The 16,915-nt window shown below is 33.9% G+C and overlaps 1 protein-coding gene across 1 annotated transcript; it reads right to left on the minus strand.

Annotated features, from left to right (window-relative positions):
* Positions 1-1,230: 1,230 nt before the first annotated feature.
* On the minus strand, positions 1,231-13,045 carry LOC122010590. The gene is made up of 2 exons (XM_042567108.1): positions 12,876-13,045; positions 1,231-1,495 (listed from the first exon to the last, which is right to left on the minus strand). The coding sequence occupies exons 1-2, from the start codon at positions 13,043-13,045 to the stop codon at positions 1,231-1,233; spliced, it is 435 nt and encodes a 144-aa protein (XP_042423042.1).
* Positions 13,046-16,915: the final 3,870 nt, after the last annotated feature.

Raw genomic sequence — 16,915 nt, forward strand, 5'->3', positions numbered from 1 at the left:
CTTCATTTTTAACCGAAGTTAAAGTAGGTATATTACTTCACAACAAATACTAAACGATGAAGTCGAAAAGGATTAATTATTTCGGTGTTTTTAAAAACCGACGAAGTTATATGCACTTTTTATTTCGTAATATGTCCGAACCCGACACCCAATACGACTTCGTGTTTTCTGGGCCTACGACTTCAGAGTTTATCCGAAGTAAAATGAATCTTTTTACTACACGCGTGTCTACTTCGGTAAAAACAGATCTTTTACTTCAGGTAATCAACGAAGTAAAAAGTCGTTTTTCACATAGTGTTATTTATTATGTTTGTGTTATATTCTTTAATTAATGTGTGTGTCTTTGTTAGATATTTAGTAAGAGAAATAGATTTGTTTTTATTTGTAGGTTGTTATTCACCCCTCCCCTCTAACGATCCAAGCTGCTTCCGCCACACCAACATTTGTGACCAAAAGAATGGTTTTTAATTGATTGTTACACTTTAGCGATAGATTAATTTTTTTTTATAAAAAAAATGAGTAAATAATCTTCTATGGTAAAAAAACTTACTACTATCAATATAATATATCAAATTGATATTTAAGTACCCGAACATAATAAAAAAATTAAACGAACACATATGACTTGATTCCATGTCATTCCAAGCTCTCTAAGTCCATCAGTCGATTTTAACCTAAACCAGCTAATGGACCTAGAGAGCTTGAAATAACACGGAACAAAGTCCTATGTGCTCTTTTAGTTCTCTTTATTATACTTATGTTCTTAAACATGAATATAATCAGGAGAACTAAACAAACACAAATGACCTGGTTGCATATCATTTCGAATTTTATAAGTCCATCAATTAATTTTGATCAAAACTGACTAATGGATCTAAAGAGTTCGGAATGATATGAGACAAAGTTTACTCGTCTAGTTCTCTTGATTATATTCATACTTCTAAATATCAATTTGATATATCATATTAAAAATAATAATTGTTTAATATAAATTAAAATTTTTTTAATCGATTCATACGCAGCAAAACGAATGAGCGGAGGGAAAATAAGTATAATACAAGATTTAAATATTTTTAAAATTATCACTACGGTTTAAATAATATGAAATTTAAACAGCACCAACCTAAGTGACTTAGTAGTTTTCCGAATTTGATAAGATGCATGCAAGGCAGGCTATCTCCCTCTCTTGATTTCAGCGCGTCAGGTCATAAAACAGCACTAGCTTAATCGCTAGCTGCGGCAAGGAATCTTTACCTGCGCGAGATAATCGCAGAAAAGCTTGCGACCGTACAGCCGCACCGTCAAAATGCCCTCCCTACGGCCATGCACCATGCACGTCGACGCAGTGAGCGCTCTTGAATACACCGTACCGGCGCTCTTGCATGCTGCACGCACCACTATGATTACGAACACGCCTCCCGTCCACGTACATCTATCTTCTCCTTCGTCGTTGCTCCACGTTGAAGCACGCAGCAAAGTCGTCAACTTTTCGTACCTGTGCACGCAAAAAGAAGAAAGAACGAATTAAACGCCATGGACAAGGACCCAGAGATACTTATATATATGTGCTGGTATTGTACCAGGGGCCAAGCCAGGGACCATACATAAAGCATGCATTAACGGCGTCAGAGAGATTCAGACGTCGATGTACATGTCAATATAAATGTTCAATGAAACAATTTTGAACCTGTATATATCTCAGTGCCAAGCACATGACTTTGATCTTTTCTGATCATCAGTAACCATCTTGAAAATGAAGAAAAAACTTACAGAGATTCTATTATGGAAAATGCTAGTCACTCAAAATATATTTTATAAATTATTATTAAAGATATTTAAGTGATATCATCTCTATATATTAATTACATACATACATTACAATTTAATTTTGACCAATCAAATTTTGGCCAAATAGATTTATCGTTCTATTATTTATTCACTGGACTTATCCACAAGTAGGGTGAGCATTCGGTTAATTCGGTCCATAAATTAACCGAATTAACCGAAAATCGATTTAGTGTTGGTTAAGCGAATCAAATCAAAGTTTTATTAAAACTGAATTAGTTATTTCAGTTAACACCGAATTCACTAAATTTGTTTAAAATAACAATAAAAAAAATTTATACAAAATTAATATCAAATTAATCAAATTAACCGAATGTTCACTCCTACAAGTAGGCCCTAGCTTTTAAACTTTTTTCTTTTTCAGGTTCAGTACTTCACCAATGATATGACATTCCCATATTAATCCACCATTAGCGCCCTATGGTAATTAGCCAACTTCCTTAATCACTCCTGATTAAAGCCTAATTAAGCTTTTCTTTATTCAATAAAAATAGGCAAGCACTAGCCCAAAACATTATTGTCTATGATCAATTATCTGAATAGATCAATTATCCTCTTCTGGTAGGAATGCCATAGAGAGTCACGTACAACACTACAATAAATTTGTCAGTTGATAGCGTGCTATTATTCTATCCGCAGCGCATCACATGTTGCACAACTGTAAGATCTTGAATGTCAAAAGACATCGATAGAGCACACTAATGCGCTATGGTTAACTCAATTTACAGTGCAGTGTACTGTGTATGTTGCTATTACGATCATTCACAACGTACAAAACGAGCTATACAGTTAACAATATTCACAACACACACAGTGGAATGCAATTAACAGCATTCATAGCATGTAGTGTGCGATGTAGTTAAGAACATTCACAACACGCCATGTGCATTGTAGTTACAATCATTCATAGGATGCACAACAAGCTACAGTTAACTGCATTCACAGCGCACATATCAAGTTACAGTTAAGAGAATTCACAACATACAGTGCGTATTGCAGTTAAAGTATTATTTTAACCACATACAATTATCAACACTATACAATTATAATATCGCATACAAATACCATACATAAATTATAATGCCACATACACATAATTATAAAATTAAAACTCAAACAATTATAATACCACAAACAACTATCAACACCATACTTAAGCAAAATATTAATTCACCTACTAAGAGAAAATAATCCAAACTAGTAATAAAATATTCACTTAGTAACATGATTTTTTTTCATACAAAAATATATATGACTTAAAATCAGTATTATCTATATCAGTCAAATAAAATTATAAACTTAAATAACTAGCTTTCTATTGCATCCTTAAGAAAAAATATTACATTATTTAGTCGAATAGGCCTACATTCTCCAGAAAAACTCTATCAACATAAACTTTTCCAATAAGATCCACTAAGAAGAACATGCTATACTTTTACTTTTGGATCAATGGATGCAATTCGACCTTTTACAACAACTCCATCAATACACCAATGAAGCACCTTATATTTAGTATTATTACCAATATCTCCATGACTCGTATCCTTTCCTTTTGACTGTATAACAATACAAAGTTATTAATTCGATCATGCCTATTTTTATAAGAAATTTTTAGTTTAAAAAACACATAATTTCAAGATAGTTACTTGAGTTACAACTAGATGTTAGTTAATATTATCAACATAACTGAGGTCGGCCCCCTTAAATATTTTAATATAAAATAATAGAGTACTATAGTACTATAGTTATAGTAATAGTACCCTTGTGTTTTAAATAAATTTTACTAATCTATTATTTATAAATATTACTATAGTACCATTATGTTTTAAAAAAATTTACACATAAATTATAATTAATAAAATATCCTTCAAAGACTCCTTCATTAATCTATAGTCGAATGCTCGAATCAAAAGGAATTATTTTTCTTCATAGATGCTTTTTGTTGATAGTCTTCATCAATTAATTTTTGTTATGTGATGATTTTTTATATATATGTATTTGTGATATATGGCTTTTTTCCCCTCCCCCTAAAATTTTTGGATCTGCCCTTAAACATTACCATATTTTTTTGCACCATTGATATCACTACTGCTATCAACATCATTTCTAATACCGTTGCCAATGCCACCATTAGTAACCTAGTTTTACGCTCCCTGACATGATTGGTACCTACATATGGAGTCGTTGTACTAGGTCATTAGGATTTAGAGCTGTCAAACATGCTAACCCATAACAAGGCAAACCAATCCATAAAACGAGGTGGGCTGGACTGACCCATCATCCTGACAGATTGTGAAATCTTTAATTCAACTTGAATTAAGACGGATTGTGGATTAGATAGGACAATCCATGGGCTTATTAAAAAGTAAAATAAATAACAAGAACAACCGAACGTTGGCCTATTAAAAAAATAAAACAAATAAAAAGAACCAAACAGGATATCGCTTATAACATTTAGTAAAAAACTTATAAAAAATAAATAAATGAATGCCATGCCAAACACCACAATAAAAATATAGAATCACCACCCACCAGGTCTGTGTTTCCAAATGCCAATGAAAAGTCCTTAAGAGATACTACAGGAAGACTCCTTAAGAAATACTACACCACACACACCGCAATAATTCACTGATTTCACACCAATGACCAAACACACCATACACACCACACAAAACATAAAAGAGTTTATAAAACGGAAAGTTCAATAAACTCTATGAACCTAAACAAATATACAATATTTTTAAATTTTATCAATCACATCATCCATATCAAATTCTTCTAATCCTCCTCTATCTCCTTTCTCTTCATCGATATCCTCTTCTAGAGTATTTGTTCAATGTTATTTTGATACTGGCATTATCTTCATTATCTTTATCTACATATAAAATACACAAAGATAATATAGTTAAAAATCAAATCACAATAAACTAATATATCAGCTAAGTCAAGAACATAACTAAAATAAACAAAATTACCAATCGCATAACCATGTAATCAACTAAGAGTGCAAATAAGAGCTTGCTCTTTTTTATGCAAGGTGCAACTTCTATATATACTTGGTAAGCATACAAGCATCAATGGAAAAAGCTGATTCTGATGCAATAGTAGTTATAGGAATAGCTAAAACATCACATGCCATTAGTGTAAGGGTTGGGCACCGATGCTTTCAATTCTTCCAATGCTCTAGAATATCCAAATCTTGATAATATACAAATTCAAATTTTAGTTCCTCCAAATAGAGATCCAATCAAGATATTCCAACACTTGTAATTGTTTGGCTCTCATATGTCATCATTTCCTACATTAATTTGATAGTAGTGACAAGAAAATATAAACTAATTAGAGAATACAAGAAAAAAAGTATTAGAGTGCTTACCTCAATGATTCTTTTGTTCTTTCCTTTAACTCTTCCTACACTTTGCGAAAGTATATGTGCGGTAGAAGAAAATTCAGGTTGTGAAGAACTTGTCTGGTTAGTATTAGAATACTGGTCAACAAGCTTATACAATTTTATCTTCACAAGTTTCATCTTCTTTTGCTATTTAAGAGAATCACTTTCAACCTTTAAATATAAAACTCCAATATCGAAAACTTTATTTGTGGGTCACAAATAGTCCTAAATGCAAGCACCATGTTATATTGTTATATTGAGTCCAACACTTGTCAAACTTCTCAATCATTCTTTTACACATATAACTTATCACCTCATCTTCATTTGATAAGTTCTCCTTTAACAAAACTTTAATCTTCCATACTTGCATAAAATATAAATTTAATGTAGAATAAGAAGAATCAGAGATCAAATTAGTATTGTCATAAGATGACTTATGGAACTCACATATTTTCTCTCATCTTTTCCACTCTTCACTTGAAGGACATTATTTATAATTCTTGTCATTGAATTGAAGAGAAGCAAAAACTTTTTTTATATTTGATGGCACTATCCTACATTTAATATGTTGAGTTCCAATGAGTAGACACATCTAATCGCAAACTTGTACTAGTATCAATGTTACCAATTGCTCGTGTACATTCTCCAAACTTCTTCATCCTAGTATCTGAACCTTTAACATACTTGATCGACTCTATAATTTTATTCAAAGCAATAGTAGTCTCTCTCAAACCTTCTTGGACAATGAGATTCAATATATGAGTAAAATAATGAATATAAAAAAAATTAATCATCACACAAGAAACTATCATGCAAAGAGAATTACTCTTTCAAATGAACTTGTTGTTATCATTACTAGATGTATCATCCAATGTCAAAGAGAAATTTTTTTTTTTCAATCCCCTATTCCTTCAAATATTCAAATAATTTTGTATCTAATTTAACTCTTGAGTGTAGGGGGGGGGGGGAATATGAGAAAAATTAAGTATTTTACTGTTCAATTTCTAATTATTATTGACAAAATGAGCCATCAAGCAAATATAATCCTTATTAGTGCACGCCGTCCACAAATCTAAAGTTAAACAAACTCTATTATGAATAGTAGTCAAAACATACTTAAGTTTCTCATTCTCCTTCAAGCAGATTCAATTAATATAGAAACAAGAGTATTTCTATAAATACCAGCAACATCAGGATTTATGTACTTCATCCAAGCTCTAATACCATCATATTCAATAAATGAAAAATGATAAATCATGTCTGATGATTGCACAAGCCAATAACTCACATGAAATCTTTTGATTTATTTCGTTAGACTTTATCTTCCCATCTTGATAAAGAATTATTTGTCCTACATTATGGAACTTTAGTTTGTCACAAATTTTAAGATGACGCTACAACATAGAAATTCCATAATGTACTATGTTTTACATTCAATACATTCAACTTTATCTATACTATCAATCCCTTTGATTTTCTTAAAATACACCCAATATTAAAAGTTTTGTTAGATCTTTAATTAACCCTTTATCATGGTTAGCACTTTCTAATTCACCATCTAAAATAATAGGTTATTTTTGAGAAGTAGAGTTCATTTCAAAATCAATCTAAAATAAAAAATAATAATAAATTTTAGTTTATGACAAAGACAATCAAACACACAAAATATCAATAGCAGAACAGTAGGATATCAACAAAAAAAAATAGAACTTGGTTATGTGGCAAAGAAAGCAAGATCTCATTCCAAGCTTGATCATCAAACAAGCAGAAGTTGCTTCCTGCCATGTTTGTGCCATTGTGTATGAATGAAGAAACAACAAGCATGGTAGACGATAGTTTGTCTAATGTCTTGCCATGCTCAGCACATGGATCATGCAGGACAAGGGATGAGGACAAGGGGCAAAAGGCAGTGCAAACGGCAAAGCACAAATGTAGAAAAAAAAAGAAGGGAAATAGAAGGAAACTAGGAGAGGAAGCAAAAAATCTCACTGAGATCAAGGACTGTCAGACTTGTGAAATTTGAGCTGGGAGATTAAGAACTATCGAACTAGTGGATTTGAGCTTATAGGAGATCAAAGGCAGGGAAGAACCGTCTCTTGTCTGAATAGGGTTTTACTTTTTACCATTTTACAAGTTACAAGAGAAGAGAGAGTGAGAAAAGGGCTTCTTTATCTCAAGTGTATTTCACTAAAAAGTTATAATGTATTTTTATTTTTTCTCAACTAGCGAGTCAACCCGAGCCTATTACAGGCCAGCCCATCTAGACCCACGACACATGCGAGTTGACCCATTTAGGTTTGTCAGATGATGGATTGATAAATTTTCAACCCAACCCACTTAACTTGTTCAGTGGGGCTGAACAACCCAATAAGCCCAATCCAAATTGATGGCTAGCTCTACATGAGGTTGATCCCTCAGAATGTGCAAAATACCTCATTGGTATACTCGTCCCCTATGCAAAGAGCCGTTGTGCCGACCAATGTCCTCCATGATTTACTTCCTTTTTAGATCACATGAGGCAATCCTGGAGGGGCTCTCGGGTGAGCATTATCACCTTTTTGCTGCACTAGCAACGTAATTCTACAAATAAATCGTGTCAAGTAATGTCACCATAAGATAATTTAACCTACAAGAACACAAAAAATCGAAGTAATTAAGATAAATTGTGTCAAGTAATGTGTCATATGATAATTTTACTAACAAAAACATAGAAAATCAAAGTAATCACTCTTCCATATTTTATCTATTTTATCTGTAGTTTACTTACTAACCTATTCTTGCTCATGTTGTTGCCTCATATTCTGAAAAAACATAAATCTCATTTCTTGCATTTCTTATTGAAGGTTATGTACCATATTTTCAAGTTGTTTAATAGTTCCATTTTGTTGCATAGAAGTTCTAACTTTTGATGGTGTAACTTCAAAGCCCATTCCGCTCACTCTACCTCGAGCTTCCTTGCCAAATACAAGGCTAATTGCATTATCAACCATATTATTTGTGTTGTGAGATTTGGGTGGACAACGTAACCTTCTATTTTTTGCAAGGTATAACTCAAATTGCATATGATTTTCATAAGTAAAAATGGGATAATAAAGAGATAACTTTGATAAAATAATAAATTTAGGTTGCCTATTTTTTTCTTATGAATTCTACAAATAGCAGAGAGATATTTTTATTACCATTTTCTCTCCAATAACTTGACTACTAGGTTTTCTATTTTTTTTTTCTTTTCACCTTCAATCCAAACTTTTAATCTTGTAATTTGTGCATTTGCAGGACTTACTTTTTTCGTAAGTAAGAGACATATATAAATATTTAGAAAATCATTAGAAACAAATAATAATGTTATTAAGTGTATCCGTAGAATTTTTCATAAAGTTTCATAAATAATAATATTTACTATTATGCAAGCCAAATAGGCATAACCTCTATGACTCATTGTAAGAATGTGGTCTTGCTTTACCTTCATTGTTCTAAATTTTATACTTTTTTCCTGAGGATCAAAATATGTCTAACATATTCATATAAATTAATTATCTATTTGAATCCACAAAATATATCTAAGATGGCAATCCTAAATACATCCAAAATATTTCATTAAATTATAGTTAATTTCAAAGTATTGGTAATTAACAGAAGATTCCCTAATTTCAAAGTGTTCTAAACTTGTGCAAGAAATTTTTGAACTCCTCCATACTCGGGAACAAACCTTGAAAGTAGACACATCTATTCTTTATCCATTTCGTAAATGACTCAAACCCTAACATATAGGTTACAATCCATTGCAAAAATACAGAGAAATTCCTCTAGTCCTAGTCTTAGCCAGAAAATTAAACACATCCAAAAGCAACAATAATTTTGATGAAAAAAACTAGGAACAATATCAGTTAAGCATCATTAGAAAAATGTAAAAAATATAACCTTCTTCAAACATAAAAAAAATTATTTCTAGAATTTTTTTTAGTGAAAAAAGGAAATGCCAAGCATAAATTCAGTTGAATAGGACCATGTCTTTGTTAGGACCTTATGAACTAGAAGGAGGATTGAATAGCTCTGTTTGCTTTATTAAATGAACTTGCACAACGAAAACTTGACGGCATGACCAAATCAGTGCACACATAATGCTAATACATTTGTTTTACTTGGAATCCACCTCTTAGGCGACTAATTCAAGACCAATTGCTAGTGATCCACCACCACTAACAATTTAATTTCCTCCTTCTTAGACCAAAACCAAAGGCGGAGAAATATCTTTTTAGCAGTGTTACAGGGAATTTACACGTTTCACCAAATGAAGAAGCAACAAAAGAGAGACAATGACAGAGATTAAAAGTTGAACTCAATTCTCTTTCTTTTGATTACTTGAAGATGTTGCAGATGAAGGCTTAAGAATGATGTTGAGATGAAGAATCATAATGGAATAATATTAACTCGCTCTTGTGGAAAAACCCACTTTTAAATAGCTAAAAATTGATCCATTTTTGCACCTTTTTGCTATCACCAATTATTGGTAACTTATCAATTGATTGTTGATCGTTGACTGTCTGTTGAATGTTCACTGACTCCAGTTCAATAGCTGATCAGATTATCTTAATTTTGAATCTCAATGGATTGGTGACAACTACCAATCGATTGGTACAATCAATTTGGTATACTTGTGTTCACTCAACATACTCTTTCAATCAATTTGGCAAACCTCTACTCGCTTTGACATTGTAAGCCAATCGATTGGACCAATCGATTAGCAACCCTTAGTTGAACAGATCAATCAATTTGAGTAGCTTCTGTTTGCTTGAAATTGATTTTCAATTGATGCAACTTATCAATCGATTGATACAAAATTTGCGTAAACCTGAATTATAGGTTTGACCCAATCGATTGTGTCAATCGATTGGTGTTGCAAAATTAGAATTTGAGGTTTAGGGTTTAGAATTTTGTCTCACCAATCAATTATTATATTATACCAATCGATTAGAGAACCCTAATATAGAATTTTTTTTATCCCTCAAGCACATAACTCCTTTCAAGTCTTCGATGTACTAATGAATTACTAAATGTTGTTAAACGATTAATACACCTATTTCAGTCATTATAATGGCTGAAGTTCACCTAAACTTCTCTACCCTCATTTCTTAATTTTCTCAAGTCAGATGAACCTCCTGTTCCTCAACTTTTGTAGCTAGAGCTTCATCATCTCAGGGTTTTTTTTTCGACCCTTGCATCTAATCTAGCGGTCTGCTAGAATTTTCATCTTTTGCCAAGAATCTGATCCTTAACTTGTTTGGTCTTTTTTTATCTTGCATCCGACCTTCCGACTTGTATGAACTTCTTCGTACTAAGAATTTTGGTGTCGACTTTCTTGGACTTCTTTTATCCTGCACACTTATAAATCAAGTTAGATCCAACTTATTAATCTAAACTTAAATAATTGTGAATCATTGAAACTTCTCATTTGGGTTATGATTGCACGAATAATTTCTCCTTTTTTTTTAATTGGCAACCTGGGGTTTATCCTACCATGCGTCTAATGCCCGTGTACCTATATTTATCTCCCTCCATATTCGTGGGACCAACACTAGGGGGTCATTAATGTAGCGAATCTATATTTTTTTAAATATGTTATTTTCCCCTTTTTCTAAATATCAAAATGAAGTTAACACGGAAATATGAATAACATGACAATAATAGGGCACTCCACCTTAACTCATGCAATACCTCTATAATTCATAATCACCAACATATAATCAAAGATGGGGCACTCCCCCTTAACTTATGAAATTATATGGTACATCCTTACAAATAAAAAAAAAAAGACAAACGATCAACAATAATGGGGCACTCCCCTACCAAAACATAAACTAAGATAACAATCACAAAAATAGGGCACACCCTTGTAAATCACATCTAGTCAACAAATATAATATAATAAACAATCAAAAGCTAGATGCTTAACATAGAACTAATGTCAACCTTACAAAAAGTGCCTATGATGAGGCAAGATGAGTAAGGTACACCATATCAAATGTCATAATAGTATTAATAAGTCAAACAATACAGTTTAGCAGAACAACACACAATGCTCAACTTCTACTCGAGATCAAACATATGTGAAACTACATTATCATGTTGGGACCGAAGGATATGCACATATCTCCATAATGACATGATATTATCCACTTTAGATCTATGCTCTCATGACTTTGTTCTTGGGCTCTATCTAAGAAACATCATTCCCATGGAAATATCTTACATCCTTTTAAACACATGATCTTTTCTAAATCTTTTCAATGTGGGACTTTGATTGAATCCTCAATAATCCTCCCCTCAAATGAAGGACCACCATTACTCTCATGGTTCGGTTTTTTCGTGAGCATTCAGTCACCTTGACTTACTCCAGGCCTTTCTCGCGAGCATCCGGTCATCCTGGCCTACTTCGAGCTTTCTCCGCGAGCATCCGATCATCCTGACCTACTCCGGACCTCCCTGTAAACATTTGGTTATCTTGACCTCTCCGGACCTCCCTACAAGTATTCAGTCACCTTGAACTACCCCATGCTTTTCTCATAAGTATCTAGTCACCCTAACCTACTCCGAGCCTCTCCGTGAGCATTCAATCATCTTGACCTACTTCGGGCTTTTTTCGCAAGCATCTGATTATCCTAACTTGCTCCAGACCTACCCTCAACTTCGTTCAAGGCCACCCCGTATGTCATATGGTCTGGACCATAGCTCCGATACCATTTGTTGTGACCAAAGAATATTTATACATCTCTACAATGACATGATATTATCCACTTTGGACCTAAGCTCTCATGGCTTTACTCTTAAGCTCTATCCAAGAGGTCTCATTCCAATGGAGATATCTTATATCCTTTTAAACTGATGATCTTTTCTAAATCTTTTTAATGTGAGATTTTGATTGAATTTCCAGCACATCATCCATTAGAGGAGGTGGTTGAGGAGGAGGTCCTGTAGTCCATGAATGCATCAGATCATGAAAGGAAGTAATGTCGGTCTGGATGTCAATCTGTCGTCGCTTAATACCCTCAAGCTACCACAACAAGAAAATTATCATTTAGCGACGGACTTAGAGACGGAAATATAATTCCGTCTCTAATTAGAGACGGAAATATACTTCCGTCTCTAATTAGAGACGGAAATATACTTCCGTCTCTAATTTCGCTGTTTTAAAATTTTAAATGAGTGAATCTGTAAAAATTAGTGACGGATATTTTGATTCCGTCTCTAAATAGAGACGGATATTTTGTTTCCGTCTCTAATTAGGGATGAAATATTTATTCCTTCGCTATTCAAACAGGGAATTAAGCCCCACCTAGGCGAATTAGAGACGGAACTATTAATTCCGTCTCTAACTAGCGACGGAATTATTAATTCCGTCGCTATGATTGGGATTTAGGGCACGGGTTCTTCACTTCGGCCTCTCCATTTCCTGCATTTCCTCTCCTCCGGCGCTCGAATAGTTGTCGGCACTGGATTCCGACTCGAGCTCCGTCTCCTGCATTTCTTTCCGTCTCCCCCGGTGTCCTCTCCTCCGGCGTCCTCTCCTCCGACGCTCGAACAGTTGTCGCTGCCAGACTCCGACTCGGCTCAACGCAGTCTGTTCGTCATCCTTGCCAACGAGCTTCTTCCTTGCAGAGTGTGCTCCATCGCTGGTAATTTCTCTTTTCTCCTCAATCTCTGTTCCTTTCTTGACTTCCCCGTCCAGTCATCGAATCTCTGGCTGCTGTTCCAGTAGGAATAGTGGAAGCGCCACGACTTCCCCGTCCTGTCATCGAAGCTCAGCAGCATCCCTTTCACAAAGCAGCATCACGTCGCTGGTGATTTCATTTTTCTCCTCAATCTCTCTTTTCCTTTCTTGTTTCTCCTCAAAACATAAAGGGGCTGGATCCCTTGTACATCTTGAGTTAATAATATTATTTGCTTCCCCATTTGTTGAGAGTTGAGTTGTTTTGGTGGCACAATTTGTTCGTATTGCATCAAGTTGTATGAGTGCCAAACTTTTAATTCGGTCTCTAGTACAAATATATGAATACATTCCCTCAAATACATGCTTCATTTTGTTGATTCTGCTGCTTGCAAACTCATGTATAACTTCTGTTTTATAGAAAAAATCTAATTGTGAAATTCATGTTTCTTTTGAGAAGGTTGCTTGTTGCTTTGAATTTGGCTGCCCTTCTGATTGTCAACCAAAATGAAAGAAACCTGTGCATTTTAGTAGAGAAGTCCATTTGTAGGTTTATAATTAGTTCTCATCAACCATGCACAAATATCCTAAAATAGTTCCACCTTATCATCGATAGTGATTTGTCATGATTTTGACTAATGGAGAAGTTATCCCTCAATAAAAATGGTTAAATACATGTAATTGTCTATTGCTTGTGCAGTCATTCATTTATAGATATTCAGTTGTTTGAAAATTAGAACATGATTGTATTTGATTTTCATTCTTGTAAAGTTAGACTGAAATTTAAAAAAAGATAATCAAAATACATATGAGAATATCATTGACTGAGACATAGATATAGCCTTAACCTAACCAAAGATGATCAAAATGGCCTTGGTATAGGGATATGAATATAGAAAGTCAATGGAAGGATTTACATTTCATATTGTAGTAACTTCTAAAGCTTCCAGTAGTTAAAGCCAAACTAATATATTAAAGATAGATTAAAACTAGGCATACAAACAAATCTAATAATCCATGGATAAAAATCAAAAGGTAAGGACCAAGAGGAAATATGAAGAAATTTGAATAACTAAGAAAACAAGAAAGAGAAAGGATTGATGATGATTTAGAGACCAAAAAATAAAACACCATACGACTGCCACCTATTATGATATGATATTTTGATAACACCTATGAAATTGATTTAAAATTATCTAAATGTGTTTTTATTTTATTTTTTTTAATTTAAATATCAACTTCTTAATTATATACTTAATATTTTGTATTCATGGTATGGTTTTTGAATATATTGAATCATATGTGTAGTACCTCTATTATATTACTTATATACTTACTAAGTAATCAATCTTATGTTTATTAGGATACAATGTACTTGAACAAAGATTAGATGTACAATCGATTAGAAAATGGATTTATCCGAGATGAATATTTTGCTGGAGTTGAAGAGTTTGTGAACTTTGCGAAGAGTCATCCAGAATGTATGGATGGTGTCACGTTACGTTGTCCATGTAATCATTCCAAATGTAGAAATAAAGCTTTCCATGATGAGGATACTGTCAAAGTACATCTATGTAAAAAAGGATTTGTTCCAAATTACTACAACTGGTATTGTCATGGAGAGCCTTATTTGTCTCACCGTATTGGAACTTCGGTTGCTTCTTCATCAGACACAACTCCTGTAGGGGAATCATCATCTAATGAGAATGCAATGCAATCAATGGTTTATGACGCTATAAACGCTGTTGATCATTCAAATATAGATGATGTACCAACACTTGAAGTTCAGCAAATGTATGACATGTTAAAGGCTAGTGAAAGAGAAGTGTGGGGAGGGATTCCATCTGGTCATTCCCAATTATCAGCTACTGCAAGATTATTGAACATAAAGGCAGAGCATCATTTTTCAGAAAGATGTTACGATGACATCTGTCAATTGATGTCTGAGTTACTTCCTACTGATAACATAATGCCTGATAGCTTCTATACTACAAAAAAATTGGTGAGAGGTTTAGGTTTGCCGGTAGAGAAGATTGATTGTTGCATTAATAACTGCATGATATTTTGGAAAGAAGACAGTGAACTGATTGAATGCAGAATATGTACTCACCCTCGTTATAAGCATAGTAGTCGAATACCATGGAAGAAAAATAAAAAGATTGCATGGAAAGTTATGTATTATTTCCCGTTAACTGCTAGACTCCAACGCTTGTACGCATCTACTGCAACAGCAAGCTACATGAGGTGGCATCATGAGCATGTGCACGAAGAAGGTATAATGTGTCATCCTTGTGATTCGCCTGCTTGGAAACATCTTGATATAACATTTTCCTCATTTGCAATGGAACCACGTAATGTGAGACTTGGACTTTCTGCAGATGGATTTCAACCATTTGGTCAGTCTGGACAGCAATATTCATCTTGGCCAGTTATAATAACACCTTACAACTTACCGCCCTGGATGTGTATGAAAGATGAATTTATGTTCCTTACTGTCCTTATTCCAGGGCCAACTAATCCAAAAGAAAAGATTGATATTTTCTTGCAACCTCTGATTGCCGAGTTGAATGAATTATGGAATGTAGGGTCACTGACTTATGATGTTGCAAGCAAAACTAATTTTAGATTGCATGCTGCATTATTATGGACAATTAGTGATTTTCCAGCATACTCAATGTTGTCGGGATGGAGCACGGCTGGTAAATTAGCATGCCCATACTGCATGACAGAGTCTGATGCATTTTCATTACCCTGCAGTGGGAAGATATCTTGGTTTGATAATCATCGTAAATTTTTACCAGTTGATCACCCTTTCAGGCGGAATAAGAAAAATTTCATTAGGAATGTTGTAGTCAGAAAACTTCCTCCAACAGTCAAGTCAGGTGAAGAAATCCTTGACCAAATAGACAACTATGGTTTTCTACCAGTAGCTGAGACTAATTCTGATGAGATAAATAAATACATTGTTAGGCAGTGCAAGTGCGGTTGGAAGAAAAGGAGTATTTTTTGGGAGCTACCATATTGGAAGTATCTACTTATTCGACATAATTTAGATGTAATGCACGTTGAGAAAAATTTCTTTGATAATATTTTTAACACTGTGATGAATGTGCATGGAAAAACTAAAGACACTGCAAAATCACGTGAGGAATTAAAAGAACTAGTTAGCAGACCAGAGTTGCATCAGGATGAAACAACCAATAAATTCCCAAAGGCTTGTTATACATTGGACAAAGACGGTAAACAAGTTTTATGTAATTGGTTGAAAGAAATTAAATTTCCAGATGGGTATGCCTCGAATATGGCTCGATGCGTGGATATGAACAGGTTAAAGATGTTTGGAATGAAGAGTCATGACTGTCATGTATTCATGCAAAGACTTATTCCAATAGCTTTTCATGACTTACTTCCTCAAAATGTTTGGCAAGCACTCACAGAATTGAGTCTATATTTTAGAGATTTGACTGCGAGGTGTATTATGATGGATGATATGCTTCGACTAGAAACAGACATTCCTCTTATACTATGTAAGCTTGAACGTATTTTTCCACCCAGTTTTTTTGATTCAATGGAACATCTACCAGTACATTTAGCGTACGAGGCACGAATAGCTGGTCCTGTCCAGTATAGATGGATGTATCCATTCGAACGGTTTTTAAGGAAATTAAAGAATAATGTTCGTAACAAAGCTAGAGTTGAGGGGTCAATCTGTAATGCTTATCTGGTTGAAGAAGCATCCTCATTCTGCTCCTATTATTTTTCTGATAATGTAAAAACCAGACATCGCAAGTGTCCTAGAAATTCAGATGATGCACAGCCTATAGACCCATCTATGCTTTCTATTTTCAAGTTTCCTGGCAAGCCAATGGGAGCATCTGTTTCTAGATGGTTAACTCCACAAGAATATCATGCTGCGAGGACATACATACTCTTAAACTGTGATGAAGTCAAACCCTACATAAAGTAAGTTGACT

The sequence above is a fragment of the Zingiber officinale genome, chromosome 8A (assembly GCF_018446385.1).
Source record: "Zingiber officinale cultivar Zhangliang chromosome 8A, Zo_v1.1, whole genome shotgun sequence".
Lineage (NCBI taxonomy): Eukaryota > Viridiplantae > Streptophyta > Magnoliopsida > Zingiberales > Zingiberaceae > Zingiber > Zingiber officinale.